Source organism: Nilaparvata lugens, chromosome 1 (genome assembly GCF_014356525.2).
Source record: "Nilaparvata lugens isolate BPH chromosome 1, ASM1435652v1, whole genome shotgun sequence".
Taxonomy (NCBI): domain Eukaryota; kingdom Metazoa; phylum Arthropoda; class Insecta; order Hemiptera; family Delphacidae; genus Nilaparvata; species Nilaparvata lugens.
The window spans coordinates 27307333-27330027 of NC_052504.1; the positions used below are offsets into that span (position 1 = coordinate 27307333).

Below are 22695 nucleotides of genomic sequence, written 5' to 3' on the forward strand. Positions count from 1 at the left end.
AGTACATTGAAAGCGTTTTGGTGATTATTGATAAGGTAATTACCACTTGAGGCTATTAGCCTATACGGTACTAGTAAACAGTTTCCATTTGGTTTTACCTCGAGGTCATAGATGCAGGAAATAGTTGGTGGAAATATTTTTGCCTTTTAGCAGATTATTGTAGTTTTACAGGAGTCAACGTTTATTTCTGGCTACTTGATGAGTGGTACTGTATAACAATATTATTGCTATAGCTCAATGTATGTTGTTCTTGGAATTTGTGGATGAATGTAAATTTCCTTATGTCTGCGTCGTTATTTCGAAAAACGTGTTCAAAAACAAGATCCTTTAGTTTTCAAAAATTTTAAATCAAAACTGGGAATTTTTCAATTGTGAATTCTTGCTATAGCAATCTATCGAAAAAAACTTTGATCAAGTTAATCAAGATAAAACTGTGAATTCACAGATTCGGTCATCCTTCCATATATTTGATAAACAATTTCAAATTTTTATTCATTCCTGCTTTCAAATAAGTTCGTAGAGTTTTTCTAGATTTGACTATTGTGTTTTTTTGTAGATTCTGATCAAAAAGCATTATTTATGATAATTGAATCAACTCGCGCACTAGCGATCTTTTTTAAATCGAATTACTTTTGAAATAAGAAGTAATAAATTTCTAGCGAATTCTCAATCCTAGCGAATAGCAACAGCAATAATATATTATTGTTAGATATGTTCTGTGAGCTCTATATGTTTGAATAGGTACCTGAAAAGCATTCAAGCTTAGCTAGCTAATGCGTAAAGAATGTGTGACTAATTTTTCACTACAATAGTGCACATTCATACTAATGTGAAATTTAAATTAAGTTTAAGCTTATATCAAAGCATGAAACCATCCCATCCAACAATAATTTTTCTTATTCATGCCTACTGCTCAGGACTGAATTGAGACTTTTTTCATAGCCCTGCATTCTATTTCTAGATGTAATTCATATCCTGCTCTTGAATTATTACGACTCACATTTGAATTTTTTCATACTGAAATTTATATGATGGAACGTTTTTTATAGTCGTCGTAGTGCTCTTCACACGTGACTGGAGTGACGTCATACGTGCGTCTGTACTGAAAGTATGTCCAATTGATAGTCGATCTGTTTGCTCCGGCAACTTGTGTTTGTCATTGTGAAATGCTCTTGTTTTCTGTGTAGTATCAGTCAGTCATTTCCGTTCTCTTTGGCAAGTGAGCGCTTCCAGCGGATGCCGCGAATCTAACCGCGCTATGCTATTTACTTCTTCAAAATGCTGTAACTGCTGTTGCTGCTTCACTGCAAGACGTACAGCTTCCTTTCTGCCCCCGCTAACTGTTGTTGCATAAACCCACTCCAATAATTCAGCGCTAACTAGAGCTTATTAAAGCTGGTACAAATTGCTTTCAGTATTTTCTTTATGTAGAAAAGCAATCAATTTTTATGGTGAACTCTCTTGCTTTCTCTGAACATTTTATTCGTGGAACCGTTACAATATTATGGATTTTATTTCATTTCGAGTGTTGATGGAATATAGTGATTATTAACTGAATAAGATCACTGACCATCAATCAGCTTGAATTTTAATGTACAGTTCAAGCCAATTTTGACCTTTTGACCTTTTTATTGACATTATTGTTTTTCAATTCCATACTAAACTCTAGATTGTTAAAAAATTAAAAATTTCTATTCCACAAATAACCCATTAAGCTTTATTGATAAGGAACTATAACCAATAGTTTCATTTGGCAATAAATTTGATTTTTATTTAGTAAAGTTCTGAATATTTCTACATTTTTATTTTAAAACAGAAATTCCACCACTCTACCAAGAACATTTTAAACAGTTCAGTTTATTGGTTAAACATTTACACTAGCTTATCACTTATGATCTTTCAACTTTTAATTTGTGAATATTTCTGTTAGCCAGTATTTTACAATTGGCTGGACTAATTAACAGTATGAGAACGAGACTATATATATATATATATATATATATATATATATATATATATATATATATATATATATATATATAAATTGAAAATGAGAAAGCAATATATTTATTTTTGTACTTTCTTTTCAACTTTTGATGAGTTTTTCATGCTGTACTTCTTCAACGAAAAAAATGAAACCTATAAAGTTGTAAAATGTAGTATAGAGCATAGGTTAGTAGGCCCAGTCATCAGATTACCAATATTTATTTAGACTTTCGTTCTATTTTCATTCTGAATAAAAATTTGTTGGAAGTCAACTAGTGTTTATGGCTAGGTGTTTTTAATTGCGTGGAAATCTGTGTGGTGGAATGTGATCTCTGAAAGTCCCGTTTTAGAGGCTGGAGGTCGAGGAATGCAGTGCAACATAAAACGGTTAACTAGATTGTTGAGAGAAAAGCAGACATGAAACGTCTCCAAGAGGTTTAGTTCTTGATCAAGGATCGGATGAAAGTATACCTTATATTGAAATACGATATATTTTATTGCATGGAAGTGGATAACTTAAACTGTATTCCTTATTAACTTGAAAATTAGCAAACTTCAATATTAGATAATTATTAAGTGATTTAATCATGGAGAGACTCAGTGTTGGATCAACCAATCTTATTTTCAATTTCAGTGATTCAGTTATACTGCTTTATTGTTTGACCCAGTTATTGTTGTAACAAATCAATTTCTCTTCACGAAATTCAATAGCCTCATAAGTTGAAGTTCCCATTCATAATTGATCGATCCAATTTCTTGGTTGTGTAATTTTTCGTGATGTGCGTGCTATCGAAGATGTGCGTGAGTGCATGATAGAGTCTAGAAGCTCTTTCCAAGTTGGTTTCAGCCTCTGTTTACCGTTCTTCTTCTAAAGCGCCCAATAATCTCATTGGTAAATAATTATTACCAGCTGATTGAGGATTTCCTGCAAAACCGGCACCGGAATCTAATTGCGATTACAAAGACCCAATTCCTTAGTGTTAACAGCTTCCTCTTTTCCACTAATTGTTATAATTAACAACGAAAGTACTGCTGTACGATGCTCTCTTCAAGGTTGACGTTTGTATTCCTCCACAATGATGCATACCACTTTACTGAATCAGTATGCAGGGCTCTAATCCCATCAAACAGTATGGTTATTCGTATTAACTATATAGCTGTGTATTCACAACATTGAATGACTCAACATTTCCGTTCATAGTAAATCATTTCAGACTGGTCCTCCTAGCATCAGTGTTCCAACATTCCATGTAGACACCTAATCATCACGGTTCAGCAATAATCATTTTGAGCAACCCAATTCATGGGCAGCATGTGGGGAAATTTATTTATTTGTTATTCTGTCATGCGGTATCTTACTGTATAGTGACGCAGCTATAGAAACATTTCACAGCAATTAGAACTAAAATTGTTATTTCTTGAACTAACATAACTTCGAAAAAATATAGCTTATATTCTACAGATGAAAATAAATTAGAAATTGCATTTGTTCGAAAGCTAATTAATGAATAATTATTATCAAACAAAACTCCTGTAAATAATCACCCCGAATACTCTCAGAATTTTCAGCTAGCTGTTAACCCTGTTGTCAATATTTGCAGTGGCAGAAGTCTTCAGGGTGATTTACAGCATTTAATTAGGATTTTCGTTTAATAATTATTATATACTCGTGTGTTGAAATTAACTGAAAATCATTAAACCTCTGATTATTTGGTGTTGATACATTTCCCCCCAAATACCAGACAAGACGCGTTGGCTTATAATGATGATATTCGATTATGGTAACCAACTGTTTCAGCACAGGCGGTTAGTTTATCTTGTGCAACTGGTTTGGAGCCAGCCGGCTATTTTGGTGCTCTGGAGAAAAGGAGGAGTCAGTAGAAAAGGAAAATTATTAGAGGACTGACGCATCGCATCGCGCGTCCTTGCTTGTGTGATAGCGAGAGGATGGCTTTGCAAGTGAGACGGCGTGTTGTAAGAAAAATAGCCACTGGCAAGCAAACTGGAGATGTCTGGAAACGGAAACTTGAATGCTTGGGATGCAGCCCGCGTTCTGTTTTGCAGGCGTACACCGACCGGTTTAATTTGTGTACTTTTTTATCAGTCGAGCATAAACGTAAGATGTGTTTACGCCGTCAAAGTCAATTTGTACTGTCGCACCAAAAATGCTTGCTGCATTCTAGATACAGTTATTAGTGAAATGCCTGAGAACTTCAAAGAAAATCCAGCCTGCTCAACCAACTCTTGGTTGAAATAATGTGAAATTTCATATGAAATTTGTTGAAAGCTTCCGTGTTATAGATTCTGACGCTCAGTTGAGGGGTTGCTTCAGGGCACTGTTATATAGTTGAGAAATTATTCCTGGAACCGGAACCCAATGCACAATGTAATACAATACAGTACTTGATGAAATCTATTTGGTTGCAGGATTCTCGGTTGTTCCCTTCTGAATACATGCAACTGTTATTGTTGGAATACAGTGTCACCATCTCGCTTCCATTTACTGTTTTCAATTCGATTCCTATTGCATTCAAGAACCCCTATGAGAGAAACCCCTTTCTATTACTGAGTTTATAAGGTAAACATCTTCCTTATTGTTGGAGAAATTCTGTTGTTCTCCATTAGAATACATCAATACAGGATGTGACTATTGCAGGATGCGTCTACCATCGATTGTCATTTCCTAAATATCCGGTCGTAAGAAACCATCTTCTTACAAGAAACGAAGATTAAACCTACAAGACGTAAAAGCTAAAAGACAGATGAGTGCCAATTTTTCATTAAGAGTATTGTTTATTCTTTCATGAATGGATTCATTGGCTCAACTCATGAAGATGAAATTCAAGTTACATTTCATATTTCAGTTTTTAATGGAATACTTCCAATAAGGTTCACCATCATAATAATGTAAGTGGACCACATTAAATATTTAAATATTATTGAATTCTACTAAAATTTACATATAAAGTTGTAATAGAATAAAATTGAATGACTTTTTATTTGCTGACGTGGCGAAGTTTGGACAATAATGTCCACTCTACCACTTACCCAGATAATACCAAGATAATATTCGAATTTGGAATCAGCTTCTCTTATAATAAAATTGTAATACTAATTGCTGAAAAGAAAAACTATAATGCAATTCAAATGAATTGTTACTATAGAAAATGTAATTGCAAACTAGTTATCACGGATCTATATGCATTTGTTTTTGAGAATACAGAAATGTATGGTTGAGAAAATAAAACAAGAGAATACTGTATGCAGTACGCATACTATGGTTGACTCTAAACATCGAATGAAGTAAACTAATGTGAAATTTACCAATTTATTTTGTTAAGTAGCATAATCCGCAATTTCTTCGGACCAGAACCAAGCAAAGACTAATACAGTATGTTGAAGGGTCAGGATCGTGTTGGCAAGCACCCAGTAGGCAAGCCTGCATCTAACTGTATTTCCTTTCCTCCAGTGGATGTTGCACTATTTGGATATGTATTCTCGGTGGAGGGGGTGGTTATCCGACCGATGAAACCGACTTGGGTTCAATGACCCCAGTTGGAGGCTAGCACTGCCGAAATGCAACCGGCCTTGAACTTGGCAGACTACTTCTTTTTCATTTCAGTATCTCTTCACCACATTCTCCATCTCTGTCCTCTGCCTCGGCACGTCTAAATCCGGACGCTGAACCCCCTCCCACCCACCACCACTCGTCATCGTAATCGTCGTCGAACCTAATCAAAAGCAGTTCTTCCTGTCCCTGCCAGTTCCTCTTCCTTATATGGTAGCGTATTCAAAGTTGTGGCCACACTGGAAGACCAGATATTTGAGAATTCAACGAATTTGAAGCTGGTGTGGGGACTCCATTCCCTGAAGTCAGCTCCACGTCAGTGGATAAAAATAAGAGCTTAGTGAATCATCAATTGTGTAATAGGAAGTATAACAAAAATATTTTTTCAAAAATAATGACTCACATAAACGAAATCAGTTGAACTTCCGCTAGAGAAGTTCCATTTGTAGACATTTTATACTAACTAGACTGTCTTGTCCATGAAACTCTCTCCCACAAGGTGATCTCTTAGGAGGAATTACGTGTATATGTTTTTTTCTGTGGAATTATGAATCGCATTGGAATAAAGATTATTAAAATTGCATTAAAAATATTGAGAATACAGAAGCAATAATTATTCTATTTCATGATTATTTTGATTGTTTATGAGTGATGGATAATGATTTATGTCCAATCGATTTATTATTGATAAAATCAGTCATCAATTTGTCCTAATAATACGTCTCATTTCTCATACCACGTTCATTGTTCAATTTCAATTGATGTAACTTCTCTCTACGTAGTTTTATCAGTGAAAACACAATATGCCAGTGTTTTCAATGTAATAAAAAAATGATTTATTTTGCCGAACACATTGATGCCGCTGAGTATGTATGGTGGCACCTATTGTGTGATTGTGCGGTAGGCAGAGTTATCGCCAGAGGGCCAGCCGGCTCTGTCGACGCGATAGCTCACTTCATTTTCCGAATGGACCGGATTGTGTGTGGGTGTGTGTATTGCTGCATTTTCATTAAAATCGGTCATTCGTGACAGAATTTCTAAAGACAATTGTTTCATCAGTACAAATGATTTCAGTTCAGCTTCGACAGCTTTATAACTTCACCAGTGGACACACGAGCTTTTGTTCAATCAATATCATTTATAATGTTTTATCTCTAATATTAAATCTCTTTCTATAGTGTGGCTCAGTTTATGCCAAACAGTGTCTAATGGGCTGATGGTTCTTTGAAGTAGCCTACATCATTTTTCTTTTTTGGTTTGATTTAAAAACTATATATTGTGAACTTTGTCTACGTTTGTGTATTTTTGAATATATGTTCAATATGTTTTACAGATCCAATTTTTTCCACATTATAAAAGCTGTAATTCATGGCCCATCATTGGAACAGTAGATCATAATAATGCTTTATTATTAATTATTTATTTGGGAACCGATTTGGTATTGTGGTCGCGCTGATAAGATAGATACTCCCTATGTAATGCTGACCAATTCAAGAGCCTCACTCCTCCAAATACAATTTATGAGTTTGAAAATAGCTTCTCAGTGGTTCGGAACCCACCTAAAGCTGTAGGTCCACTAATCATCATCAGTTCTCATTACCCACACACAAACCAACAGCTCATCTGAGCATCATTCTCAGTATATCTATTTAATTTCCTCTTAAATGTATTTGAAATAATAATTTTGAATTAAAATCGTATTGTTCTTCAAGTGTTGGTGATGCTGTATGTTTGAATGTAGCCTATAGCTACATAAGCTGATGCTGGAAGACCTTTCTATTGAAACTTTCATGTTCTAATAATTGAAAAGTGTAGACGAATAGTAAAAACCTATTGTTGATAATTTTTGTGTGAGCCGATTAACAGAGCCATCGATTGGAGAAGCTAAGGTTTAGTTATTTTTAATATTTTTGAGCTCATCCTTTAAAATTAGTATCTCAGTCTTTGAAAGTCGACCAAATTTTCCATTTTAACATGATGAAGCATGATAGCATTACCTGGTTGATTAACGTTCTATGGGAAGTAGAAACTTGTTGAGGCCCTCCATGACAACGTTTATTAGCTTAATTGTCAAAGTACTCTAACTTGTCACTCTCATCCAACTCCATTCTCCTGTTTTGTAAACTTTTGAGTGGCTCAACTTGAAAGTTGTTCTGTTCACTCACGTGAGTAGTTAGAGAGAGAATATGGTAAGCTGTTAACTTCGTTCATTAAAGGATGTTTCAAAAGGTTATCAGCTCTTTTCTGGAGATATTCATACTACAATGAGCTTAAATTGTGATTGATCTATGCTACATGTAAACTACCAGTGAGCAGTGACGCAGAAAACTCAACAACAGCTAATAGTATGATGATGCAACATGCGATTTACAGATTTGATGGAATCACTGGTTCGGTTCCAGTGATGACCAGCTCCTAACAGTAATGTGCCTAAACTTCTTCCTGAAACTATATTAAATCTCTTTCTATAGTGTGGCTCAGTTTATGCCAAACAGTGTCTAATGGGCTGATGGTTCTTTGAAGTAGCCTACATCATTTTTCTTTTTTGGTTTGATTTAAAAACTATATATTGTGAACTTTGTCTACGTTTGTGTATTTTTGAATATATGTTCAATATGTTTTACAGATCCAATTTTTTCCACATTATAAAAGCTGTAATTCATGGCCCATCATTGGAACAGTAGATCATAATAATGCTTTATTATTAATTATTTATTTGGGAACCGATTTGGTATTGTGGTCGCGCTGATAAGATAGATACTCCCTATGTAATGCTGACCAATTCAAGAGCCTCACTCCTCCAAATACAATTTATGAGTTTGAAAATAGCTTCTCAGTGGTTCGGAACCCACCTAAAGCTGTAGGTCCACTAATCATCATCAGTTCTCATTACCCACACACAAACCAACAGCTCATCTGAGCATCATTCTCAGTATATCTATTTAATTTCCTCTTAAATGTATTTGAAATAATAATTTTGAATTAAAATCGTATTGTTCTTCAAGTGTTGGTGATGCTGTATGTTTGAATGTAGCCTATAGCTACATAAGCTGATGCTGGAAGACCTTTCTATTGAAACTTTCATGTTCTAATAATTGAAAAGTGTAGACGAATAGTAAAAACCTATTGTTGATAATTTTTGTGTGAGCCGATTAACAGAGCCATCGATTGGAGAAGCTAAGGTTTAGTTATTTTTAATATTTTTGAGCTCATCCTTTAAAATTAGTATCTCAGTCTTTGAAAGTCGACCAAATTTTCCATTTTAACATGATGAAGCATGATAGCATTACCTGGTTGATTAACGTTCTATGGGAAGTAGAAACTTGTTGAGGCCCTCCATGACAACGTTTATTAGCTTAATTGTCAAAGTACTCTAACTTGTCACTCTCATCCAACTCCATTCTCCTGTTTTGTAAACTTTTGAGTGGCTCAACTTGAAAGTTGTTCTGTTCACTCACGTGAGTAGTTAGAGAGAGAATATGGTAAGCTGTTAACTTCGTTCATTAAAGGATGTTTCAAAAGGTTATCAGCTCTTTTCTGGAGATATTCATACTACAATGAGCTTAAATTGTGATTGATCTATGCTACATGTAAACTACCAGTGAGCAGTGACGCAGAAAACTCAACAACAGCTAATAGTATGATGATGCAACATGCGATTTACAGATTTGATGGAATCACTGGTTCGGTTCCAGTGATGACCAGCTCCTAACAGTAATGTGCCTAAACTTCTTCCTGAAACTCATCAATTTTCCCTGAGAATGCAAAACTGAACCAAACGACTTCTTTCCTACCTTTCCTTATTTCCTTCTTTTGGTGGAACTGCTTTTACTGTCCAGTGACGGCATTTTTTCGTTGTTCGAAATGGAACCTGCTCTGGTAATTGCCATAACGAGTGGGCCAGGGTCACTTCACGGCAAGGATAAGACTAATGGCGATTATTATGCTCCGCTTATTATCAAGCTTCACTTTTCAGTCATTTGTTGAGCTGCTTCTTGTAGTGAAAGTACACTTACTTGCACCTTATTCTGCGTATTGGAACAGTGGTGAAATGAGGACGTTCTGGATGAAATAATAATAGTTAACATGACACATATCATTGATGATGGGCAAAGAATAATAGGATAATGCTTGCTGGTTAAAAATTCTTTGTTTATTGTGTAGTACCAGTGTGACATAACTTTTAATTCAGTCTAGATTCTACAACATGAAAAAAATTGAGTGTATATCTTGTTTTGAGTCAGAAACATTATAATAAAGAAACGTAATCAAATAAATAAATGCTATTTGTTTGTAAAGTTTAGTTACTTGAACAAATAAAAATTTATATTTTTTACTGGGAGTAAGATTTAACAATAAAGCTATTTCAAATTTTAGATTTTATACATCTTCAATTTAGTGTACGTAATACACTGAATGAGTAATCGATTTACAGGTGATCGGTGTTAATAAAATAGTAAGATATTCAGATCGGTTCAAATTACCTTACAAAAGACATGTGTAAATCGTGACTAGTATCTCCGTGTCAATGATATTATTAATAATCATGATCATTCTTGCATTTAAGAGCGCATTGCATTATTTATATGTTTGAACTATTGTCTCCATATAGATAGTTACATTTTACTTCTATTTTCGAATGAAAACCTCTTAGATTACCATAATTATTTTTTTTTTTTGCTTTCAGATATACCAGACATTCCAGAAAACATCAAGAATCTGCGAGCTCTTCAAGTCGCAGATTTCAGTAGCAACCCCATTCCAATGTAAGCATTCAACACCATTTCAACATTTACTCTTTATGTTATAATGATACATACAATTTGAAAAAATGAACGTTATATTATGGGTTTACTATATCTTATGGTTACAATTGAAGTGGACATAGGATTTAAAAACTCTTGCTATTGGTTTGTGATAACAATAAATTATCATAATGAACATTTAAATGTGTTTACTTGATAATTTATATAACGTATCACTTTATGTTGTATAAAATAGGAAGGCAGCTAATCCATAATAGTTCAATGTTTAGTCTTATCTTCTGATAAATGAGACTTCAGAATACTGTATTGCATCACAAAAATCTTTCAAAGTATGGAAAATGTTTCTTTTGTAAAAATGATTTATTGCCACATCAAGGCTACAAATCTATGTTGATGCTTTAGGATGATAAGCATTTCAAAAACGGTTCTTTCCAATCTGAATAAAATAGAATAATATTATTCAAAACAGCATACCATTAATAAAAGACTACTCCATGACTTTTTATGAGTTCCATGAATTTTTAACACAGTATAAATGGGTGATTAATGTCTCCTTCTGTAACCAAAAGCCACAATAGCCGTGGCTTATCGCGTCCACAATAGCTAAAGAATGTTGACAACTTCTATATTAGAATTACGTCACTTCATCAAAACGAAAGCAGGGTTGAGACCTTTTCCTTCAGATTTGTGAGAAACTGAGAAATGGTAGATCAAATGTCTTCTGTTGTTTTTCGAGGCCTTGATGTTTGTATGGCTTCTTCAAGTAGAAGTACTGAGTTCTTATCAACTCTCTTTTGCAATCAGTGTTACCAAATTACCAAGCGTCTTGAAAGTTTGAAATATGAAAGAGTATTTTGTTCCTGCTACCACTGAGGAAAGAAAACAGAGTTTTATCATTCTTTTTTCTGTGCTGCTACCATGATGTAATCCAGTTTTAGCGAAAGCTGTGGTACAATCACCTCTCAACAGATTATTGATCAATGCAATATTACATTTAATGCTAACCTTGTAATTACTTTTCAACTTATTGAACTTTAATTTGTTCATTACGAAATTATTGTGATTTTTTAAAAATAAATCGTGTCTCATAGCTCTTTACTCCATTTTGACATAAGTTTATAACTTGTGAATGGTATTTTTCTCGAGTGAGTTAATTTAAAGATGGAAATAAATTTTATTCATTTTCCAAAATTGTATTATCCTCTTGACAACAGGAGATTTATTGTATTTATTTTTCATTCCATTTGTACCTGTACATTTATTTGGTAAATCAAGAAGGATATTGTTTCTTATTATCAGGCCTGGTTAGGGTATTGACAGTGACACCATAATAATTTTGTAAGTATAGTACCTAATGCTCATCAAAATTTAGTGAAGCTATATTATAGTATACAAATACTATTAGGGTAGCGGGGAACTGGTATCAAAGTATGATATTTTTCAATAATATTTTTTATGGTAATTTTCAATTTATTACTTTTAGTGTGTCTTTGTATTTTACAATTGATTTCAAGGTCTATCATTAGGGGTGAATTTGATTCATAACATTATTAATAGATCATTAGGAACTTTTGTTTTAAAAGTGCTATATTTAAAGGTTTTACCAAAAGCAAAGCTTTTATTAATGGATTGATGTTTATACTGTTGTAAAATATAATTATGAATTAGTTGCTACGACAAAGAGAAGGATTATCAACAACCCTCATTTTCCTGAGCAATCTTTCAGTAGAGAAAATGCTTGAAAGACTAATAATGCAACAAGAGTATCGGATGGAGATGGGTGCTGTAATGGCAGCTACATCGATTCTCCGGTCTGCTTTTGCTTTCATTAATCAATCAAAAGTGATCGCCTCATCTCGACAAGATGCCGCCGTCGCTCAACGCCCCCACCCCCTCACCACCGGTCGCAATTAGCCGGCTCCTACACAAATGATTTATTACACTTTCCTGCAAAACATGGAGTGCGAATTATTATCTTTGACAGCTGAAGCTAAGCAGAAGGAACACAATCACGTGCAATCTTTCAAAGAAAGTTCTTGTTGGGAAATGAAAACTAACAAGAACTGTCACCAGTCATATTTCTCATTTTTCTGTTGAATAGCGAGTTGCTTTCATTTGTGAAGGATTGGCAAAGTTGATGATCCTGGATTAAAGTAAATATTACTTTGATGTCGGCTTTGCTGTGCAGGTTTCAATCAAGATAATTGGAAGATTAGTTCAGTCACTTCTTGAATGTCCCCTCTTATCTTGTCTCAGAAAGTACAAATCTGCTGCATTAAACTGATTGTGCTATGATAACTGACTTTTGAGTATGCATCATCTGATAATCTCCATACTTGTATAACCTGTATATGTTCCTTTCTGTGTTTTGTATAGAGTTGATGATTTAGCTTGAACTCGTACATTCAAACAGAAAATTGATAATTAAACTGTCCATAACTTAATTTTGAAATACTCCCCTTTGAATAAAACCACATTATTTCGATATGATTGATGTTGTTCCAAATAGAGTGATGTAGCAAGAATAACAATATTGAAAACTTACTCTAAAGCTCTATAAATATTTTGTTGTTTTGAGATAACATAAAAGTTATACTGTCTCAAATGTATGTTATGGATACTTGTTTTAAAATAAATTCTAACACTGAATTAGATATAGTGACATTTGTTTACATACGCTCTTGGACACTGAAACGTCGAATCAGAATAACAAGTGGCTGTCAGTTAAGAGTTGACCAAATTGACCATGAACTTGCTCTAGCAAATCGGCCGGCTGCGGTGAACACAGATCGTGCCATCCACCATCCACCATCCACCATCCACCATCCACCATCCACCATCCGCATCCGATTACTTCCGGCAACCTTGGTGTGGCTTCGACACAGTCAACTCTGTCCACATCCACAGGACATGCCCGACAATCCTCTAACAAAATATAGACAACACCTTGCGTCGTTCAACTCATAAATACACTCACAAACATATTATTAAACCACAGTATCGACATTCATAGATAATTGAATAAGACAGTGTACCAGCTGCTCTGTTTTAAAGATTTCCTGTAATATTATGATATATTAGATTATGAATACATATATTATTATTATAATAGAAGTAAATTATTTTATGATTTATAAATACATTTATAAATTTCATGATTATTGATAGACTTATATTATTATAAATTATAGTTTCTCACCGTTGATATCATGATTAGAACTGTGAATCTGAGAATCCCTGCCATTTCTTACTAGTGAACACCTGTCTGGTTTCATGACGGAACCACGCCGAACTCCATGTAGACAAATGCTATTATTCGTCATAATTGAAATTTACTTACCGCCCACGCACAAGCCTCGAACCTACGTGGGATTCATCTGCACAAAATTGAATAAATCAGTGATAAATCATTGAATGTGTCCTTGAAGAATCAAGTGTAATATTTGTAAAGAACAAAACGCCCAAGTAATAGAGATATACATCATAAAATACTTCTGACTCAATGTGTTTTAAAATCGAAGTACTTTAGTAAATAAAATTTTTGGAGGTTACATATTGTACGATAAGTTTATCAAACAAGCAATTTATCAAATCAAAATAATTTGAATTTACTTCGCTGAGGAATCAACCTGTTTACAACTTTACAAACAGTTCTTATTGATTCACTATTAATATTCATCAATAAAAGCAAGGTAATTTAAAAGCTTTCAAGCTACTGAAGTTTTTTTCCATCATTATACTGTTTTATATCATTGTATTATTATAATGTTATAAAACATATTAGTGTTGTGAATAAATTTCAATTTTTACTTTGTGAATAATATTGACTAATCTGTAAATATTACATGATATTTACATAATTTGCAAAAATTATAAATTTTGGTTCAATTGCAATATTCTTAGATAAAACTAATTTAAACGTTCAAGTTTCAGAACAAAGTTCACAGTATTGTAAGCAACCAAGTTCTAATTGTATGAGGGTAATCTCCTATAACATTATCTTGAGAAATTGTGAATATAATTTCAATTGACACGTGAGTGATAATTCAGGAGGAGCCAGTGCTTCGGACTTGAAGATAGTGGCTATATGTAAAATATGCATGTAAATACAATTTCGTGTTAATACTATTGGTTTGGGAATTGGAGTATTCACCAACCAGGTCAAGTGTTTGCAACATGTGATTAGTTGTGTAGTAGGATGTTGAAAGGAATAGAGACTGCAGACTGCATTGACGTGAATCGGAGATGGTGAAATGGTGCCGCAGCCGGGTGTGACTTGAGACAGATGCTCACACAGAGGATAAAGGATACTTTGTTATCTAATTGCAATCCAGAACCCTCAAGAGTCCTCATTGTAAATGTGATACTATGTATTGAAAGGAATCGAGCTGTTATTCTAAACTTGAGGAATTGAGTTGGCTTTGTGCTGTTACATGTTAGCAGATCTCTGTTTAGTCGAGGAACACGATGAGGAAATTCAATATTTTTCAATTTCAACATTTCCATTGAATTGTTTTTTTTTTTAATTTTCCGCCATCAATTAACCATCTATGAAATGATGTGGAATTGTCAATATTTTCAATATCATTCAGATAAAAAAAATACAAGGTATTTTTGTAAAGTTATTTATTAATTTATTCTTTATTAATTCATACAATAAGTACATTATAAAAAATGATAGGGAGAGAAAAAATAAGGTAACCTTGTGCTATTCCTCTCCCAAATTTAGATGAGGTTACACATAGTCCGAAATAGGTCAAGTCTTGTAGTTGTTCACTTCACAAAATTTTCAGTTCTTAATTATTTTCATAAAGTAGATTTTTAAATTTAGATAATTTTATTAATAATTATTGATAACATAGAATATTTTTACAACATACTCGTAATCTTGGAGGTGTTTTAATTTTATCAAATTGTTTCAGGTTACCACCAGGTTTCGTCCAGCTCAAGAACTTGACGGTTCTGGGGCTCAATGATATGTCCCTGACCAATCTTCCACCAGATTTCGGATGGTAATTATTTGCTTTATTATTGAATAATATCAAACACAATATAAATACATTATCATATACAGTAGGTTTATTGTCTGTGATAAAACTCACTTGATGACTCAAATTATTCATAGAAAGTGGACGGCAGACGGCTTCAATGAATTTATTTTACTTGCATTACTTTTCTTCAAGTCATGAACAAAACATATTCACTCTTCATTTAATTCGTGGATTACAGTGGCACAGTGAGATTAGGCGTTATCAACCTCTGATGGACTGCTGATAACTGAACATTCGTCGGTTCAAATACTGCCCAATGCATGTATCTTTTAATGACCTTGATCATGTAATCTTTGTATCCCATTTCCCAAATCACGAGTGAATACTTTTGTGGGTATCATTAAGCAAAATTAACTCTATAACTTATCGTACTGATAAGCTCAAATCAAGCAAACTTGGAAAAATTCTATTTCTATACACTATGAGCTGTAATAACTGTAACTTTATTAGGGTAACTAAAATAATAAGGCCCGGTTACACAAAAGTCATTTGAATTTCAACTGTGATTAAGTGCTAATTAAATACGTTCTCCGCTTCTCTATTTGTTTCTCGTGGAAACCGTCACTTAATCACCTTTAAAACCCACATATTGTAAATTGATATTTTTGTAATAAAGAAATTTTGACTTGATACAAATTAGAAAAAATATCCAGGTATAGGTTTAATAAATAATATTTGACGTTATTTAAAGTCAAAGTTGCTTGTCAATACATCATTTACAGTAGCCTACATTGTACATTGTACAGTATGTCCTTCCTATTGCAATTAATATAAAAGTTTTAGAAATAAATTATTTGGCATCATTTATACTCATGCTTGTCAATAATTTTTTTATGTTTTTCTCTTGCAGTTTGATCAGCTTACAATCATTAGAGCTCCGAGAAAATCTGCTCAAATCATTACCTGAGTCTCTATCCCAGTTGAGTAAATTAGAACGACTCGACCTAGGAGACAACGAAATTGAAGTTCTGGTAGGTAAATTATTATAATCTATTTAAAAATATATTCAAAAATAAGATTTGTAATGTATAAAATGAACATTGCTATTCAAATTTCTTCTGCCGGAAGTTTACAGGTTTTGAATTAAGTAAAATTAGCAGCTCGATGCGAGTACTTTAATTAATTGTTATTGTACAACTAATTTAATTAATTTAATTTGTTTGTTATTGAACAACTAATTTTACTGTTTATACAGAGATTGTACTATTTTATGTGATTCTTGGATAGTAAAAGATTTAAGAAATTCTATAGTTGAATACTCATTCCCTGGATACAATACCGTTATTGGATAGTTTCAGAAAATCGTTCACTCAGTAATGTAGATTGCTTTAAAAGTGTCAAAATGTTCTAAATCCATACAGCATTCTCCATCTTCAGAAAATATGATTATCTGAAATGCTTTTCCGTGAAGGCCATCACAATCAATCATAAATAAGTGTCGTATAAAATAGTTTGTCTTGTTCTGTACATTAGTACATTTATATATTTTCACTGCTTACTGTAAGTTTTATAATACAGTTTTCCTATTTGACGGCTATTTGAAAATTATGATTGAAAAAAAAACAGTGATAATTTTGATAACCAGTCATCTCAGATCGAATCTATACTCTAGCGATTAATTTGTTGATGATGATTATAAAAACTACGATTTTATGATTTCAGCCGGAACACATAGGAAGGCTGCCTGCTCTCCAAGAGTTATGGTTAGATCACAACCAATTACAGCATTTACCGCCGGTGAGTATTCATACTATTCTATAACTAATATTGTGACGCATCCAAATTGTTGCTAGTATAACATTAATGATTGATTATTCAGTCATGTTTTTATGCTGATTGATCATTGACATTCATTGATCAAATGAATGATAAATCATTTACCATATTTCTTTCATACAAGAATTCTTATTTTATTGGATACTAGTATTATTTTCTTATAGTTCTCTCTCTCTCTCTCTCTCTCTCTCTCTCTCTCTCTCTCTGTCTGTCTCTCTCTCTCTGTCTGTCGACGACCTCGAGCAATATGGGCGCCGACATTCTATACGTATTTTTGGGATCCCGGAGAGCGACAAAGAAGACACGGACCTGCTGGCGCTCGATGTCTTTAACAAGAAGCTGAACGTGCCCGTGACTCTGGCGGATGTCAACCGCTCGCATCGCGTTGGAAGGCGTCAACCACCTCAACAAGGGCAAGCGAAACCTAAGGACCGACCCATCATAGTTCGACTCTGCAGCTACCGGACCAGGAAGATGATCTTCGACGCTAAGAAGAAGCTGAAGGGTTCCGGCGTCACCATTCGCGAGGATCTGACTGCGGAGCGTCTCAAGATCCTCAACGCTGCGGCCGACCGTCATGGGCATAGGAATGTCTGGTCATCGGACGGGAGGATCAAGATCTCTATCGGCGAGGGAGGATCCAAGAGGGTCCACACAGTCGAGAGGATGACCGACCTTCAAAAAATAAAGGTAAATTAAATCATTTCAGGATTCGATTACTAAGGTGCCCTTCACTACAATAATAGGAAATTCGTATTAAAACATTTCACATTAGAAACACCTTGGCATTTTTCATGAGCTGGCTTTCTGTTCTATAAATGAATCTTTCCACTGCTATTTATGATTATGTATGAGGCAATTATTTCAAACTAAGGAGATCCACATTTGTTAATACTGATTAATAATTTATCTTGATATTAATTCCCAAAACTACGTTCAATGCATCAACTACTATACTCCAGAGGGTACTTAGAGAATCATTATCTCTACTAATAATTAGTACATATCCTACTAATAATTATTACATCTCTTACCAAAATTATTTCCATAATTAATAATTTTCGAAATGCTGAATTTCAAATAAATTGGATGATTAACATACGTTATAGATATGGATGTAATCTATAGGTAAAGATAGTAATCTCTTCTATATAAGGTGTACATAATGATATCTCCTACTGTTGCCACAGCTCGAGCAATAGAAGCAAATGTGTGAAGAATTATTGATAGAACGGAGGGGTGGGTAGTAGGACGGAGTGGGTTCATATGCTTATATAGGGGCTGTGTTTCATTTAACGTTATCTTAGACATTCATCACTAAAATATTACAGTTCTCAATTTACTACTTTTATTGTTATTGCAACTCCCAATAGTTAATTATACTTCTATTAGAAGTATAGTAAAATACTATATAATATTTTTCACACTTCACCGTTCAATCCTATTTAAAACTCATCTAAAATAATCTAGCACTTTCTCCATCGTCTCCTCTACTTCTTATTTTTCTTTCTTATTTCTCTTCTTGATCTTATATTTATAATGATTACTTGAATATTGTTGTTTGCGATGATGATTATTATTCTCTTCTATTCTTCTTCTTCTTCTTCTTCTTCTTCTTCTTCGTCTTCTTCTTCTTCTTCTTCTTCTTCTTCTTCTTCTTCCCTTTCTTTTTCTTTTCTTCTTCTTTTCTTCTTCTTCTTCTTCTCTCCTTGATTAATTCAAGATCACAATACGATGTTCTATTTCTTATTCTATAGTTCAGTTTCATAAGTTCTTCTCAATTTGTGCACATTCCTTCTTTCTCCTCTTTTCTTCCCTATTATTATCATTATTTTCCCTGTGATTTTTTTTTCTCTAGCTATCCAGCATGTTCAAATGTTTATTTCTCTTCCTATATCTATTTATCTTTCTACCTTTTCTCTTTCTATCTGATTACCTTCTACTAGTATCCATATATTATATTATAATATCCATATATTTATCCATATAATATTCGATTCTTTCCCACATTAAATCATACTATTCCTCTTCAATTTTATGCGAATATTATTCATTATCAATTGTATTATGTATTTTTTCTCAATTGATAACTTTCTTCAAAGATTTTTCGTTTTTCTGCTGGCTTTTTCTTCTCTTTTTCAGTTTTTACTGGATCCCATTTCGCTCTATCTCCACCATGAACACGATCTTCCACTACTGGATTCCATCTCTCTCTATCTCCACTTGGACTCGATTTTCCACCACTGGATTCCATCTCTCTCTGTCTCCACTTGGACTCGATCTTCCACTACTGGATTCCTTCTCGCTTACCTCCACTTGGGCCCGATTCTTCCACTACTGGATACCTACTCGCTCTATCTCCACTTGGACCAGATCTCCCACTACCAGTTCTTCCTCAATCTTCATCTTATTCACCATTAGGATTATTCATCACCGGAACTCCACACATCTACATCTTATTGTGTTTAGTGAATTTTTTTTGAACTAGTACTTTAAATAGTGAAGGGAGCCGAACTGTCAAGGCATGCTGAATGCACTCGAATCAAGAGACTTTTTCATTTAGGTTAAGTTTTATCAGTTTCATCCCCATTTTCCCCGTCATGTGTCGTTCTGAGGTCGGTTCACGATTGGTCTGCTGCTTCCATGATGCCTCTCACTGACACGTCAGCTCGCTCGCCCTCAAGTAGGTATGATTATTTCAATAATAGTAATAATGACGCAGGTATGTTTCTAGCAAATAAGCTCCACTCTTTCAAAAAACTTTTCAAGGCTGCTCACCTTAACGTACAATCACTCAGTTGCCACATTGATGAACTCAGAGCAATCTTCCGTTTTCAGGACTTCAATATAATCGGAATTTCCGAATCATTTTTGAAGCCTAGTATTTCATCAAATTTTGTTGCATTGCCTGGATATAATCTTTTCCGGAATGATAGATTAAATAAAGCTTGTGGGGGTGTAGCAATTTATGTGAAAGAAGGTATCAAAACAAAAGTTTTAATCACATCTAAACAAGAGTATTGTTCCAGACCAGAGTTTATGCTACTTGAATTATCCTTATCTAGTACTGATAAATTACTCGTTGGTATCTGTTATCGCCCACCAAAAATAGGTCATTTCACAGATTTCGAAAATGCCTTGCTTTCTCTTATGCCTTGTTATAACCGTATACTAGTTATGGGGGATATGAACACCGACTTGAACATGACAAATCGTAACTTTGACTACTTTCAACTGACTACAATTTTCCAATGCCTAAACATGACTATTTTACCTCTCGATTCAACTCATCATACTAATGAATCAGACACACTCATTGACCTTCTCATTGTTAGTGATCCCAATGAGGTTGTTCAAGCAGGCCAAATCTCAGTCCCAGCTATTTCTAGACATGATTTGATCTACTGTGTACTTTCCCATAAGATACCCAAGCCAGAACAGAAAATTATCACTTATAGAGACTTCAAAAACTTTGATGAAGCCGCCTTCCTGACTGATGTGGCTCAGACTCCATGGCATCAAATTGAAGCATTACCCTCAGTTGATGACATGGTCAAGACTTTCGAGAATTGGACTTTGACTTTGTATGACAAACATGCACCTTATGTGACAAGGAGGATTAATAGAAAACGACGAGTACCGTGGATGACTGAAGACATACTTAAGATGATGGGACGTAGAGACAAAGCACATAGAAAATTTAAAAAGACATTTGACTTGGACAGTTTGATAGAGTATAGGAGCCTTAGAAATAGGGTTAAACAGGAATTACGGAACTCAAAGATTAGGTACTTGAATTCGTTTATGACAAACAATAGACAAGACTCTAAATCACTTTGGCAGGGAATAAAAGAATTCGGGCTTGGCAAACAGAAATCGAATCCACAAATTGACTTACCATTGAATAATATAAATGACCATTTCGTTTCACACTCTAACCAACGCGACGAAGTTGTCATTGCTAATCACATCGATGATCTTGAAGAGCAGGTTACAAACTTAGATTTACCAATCACTGATCAATTTCATTTCCATCCAATCTCAGAAGAAGACACTTTCAGAGCAATTCAACGTATTCATAGTAATGCTACGGGTGTAGACAAAATTCCTATTAAATTTATCAAGAAGATGTTATTTGCTGTTTTACCAACCATTACATACATTTTCAACAAGTCACTTGAAGAAGGCATTTTCCCTGAAAACTGGAAGTTTGCTCTGGTTCGCCCTCTAAATAAAGTTCCATCACCCAATAAAGTTGAGGATTTTAGACCAATCAGTATTTTACCTGCATTGTCCAAAGTGCTAGAAAGACTCATTCATGCTCAAGTTGTAAAATTTCTAGACAACAATAGTAAGCTTCATAACTTTCAATCAGGCTTTAGAAAATTCCATTCAACTGAGACAGCTCTGCTTCGTGTCACTGATGATATAAGGTTAGCTATGGACCAAAGAAAATGCACCATCCTCACCCTATTTGATTTTTCTAAAGCATTCGATACTGTTGATCATACAGTCCTTCTGAATAAGTTGGCTATTCTTGGTTTCAGTCACAACTCGTTAGTTTGGTTTAAATCCTATCTATTAGGTAGGAAACAATGTGTATCTGTCGGTGACAAAAAGTCAACTTGGAAAAACGTTATGCATGGAGTACCACAAGGTTCAATTTTAGGCCCTCTCCTCTTCACTTTGTATGCTAATGACCTTTCTTCCATTATCAAATTCTCCAGTTTCCATACTTATGCAGACGACCTTCAAATCTATTCAAGCTGTCCCATAACAAAAATTAATGAAACAGTTGAAATAATGAATCAGGATATCAATTCGATAGTGGAATGGACAAAGAAAAATGGCCTTAAGCTTAATCCCATCAAAACACAACCCATTATAATTGGATATTCTCGTCTTATAAACAATATTGACCTTGAATCGATTCACAAAATTAGTGTAGACGGTAATGACATTCCTTACTATAGCTCAGTTAAGAATTTAGGCATTATTATGAATAATACTCTTGACTGGTCAGAACAAGTGAACAAAACTTGTAAAAAGGTATTCTCAGCCATGCATGCATTGAAGAAAATGCACGATATCCTCCCTAGAAACATTAAATTATTATTGGTTCAATCTCTCATCTTCCCACATTTAATGTATTGTAATTCTGTTCTTAACGATATGCAAGTCACTCTGAATGATAAACTACAGCGTTGCCAAAATTATTGTCTACGTTTCGTCTACTCTCTCCAACGCCATGATCATATCACCCCAGCCCACATTGCTAGTTCAACATTAAAGCTTCCCGATCAGAGGCTTTTTCGAATAGTCAAGCTTGTTAGAGATATCTTGATATACGGTAATCCGAACTATTTTAAAGATGATTTCAAATTTGTCTCTGAAGGTAGGAGGATAGATGCTTCACATACTAGAACCGGAGAAAGTACTTTAAGGATACCCAATCATCGAACTACTATTTTCACAAAATCCTTCTTAGTCAGTGCCTGTCGTGCATGGAATGCACTTCCTGTTTCTATCAGGTCCATCGAGAGCCGAG

General features: G+C 34.2%; 1 protein-coding gene across 12 annotated transcripts in view; it reads left to right on the top strand.

The window, feature by feature from the left end:
- LOC111064130 (protein scribble homolog) overlaps nt 1–22695 on the top strand; it is a 121538-nt gene that overhangs the window by 21139 nt on the left and 77704 nt on the right. For all 12 annotated transcript variants that reach the window (XR_005570769.1, XR_005570768.1, XR_005570770.1 and 9 more), the window contains exons 3-6: nt 10242–10320; nt 15243–15332; nt 16222–16342; nt 17034–17108. Coding sequence is in view for 7 of the 12 variants with exons in the window: in XM_039423827.1 (XP_039279761.1) it covers nt 10242–10320; nt 15243–15332; nt 16222–16342; nt 17034–17108 (365 nt within the window). In the remaining 5 variants the exon portion in view is untranslated. The remainder of the gene's footprint in view (nt 1–10241; nt 10321–15242; nt 15333–16221; nt 16343–17033; nt 17109–22695) is intronic.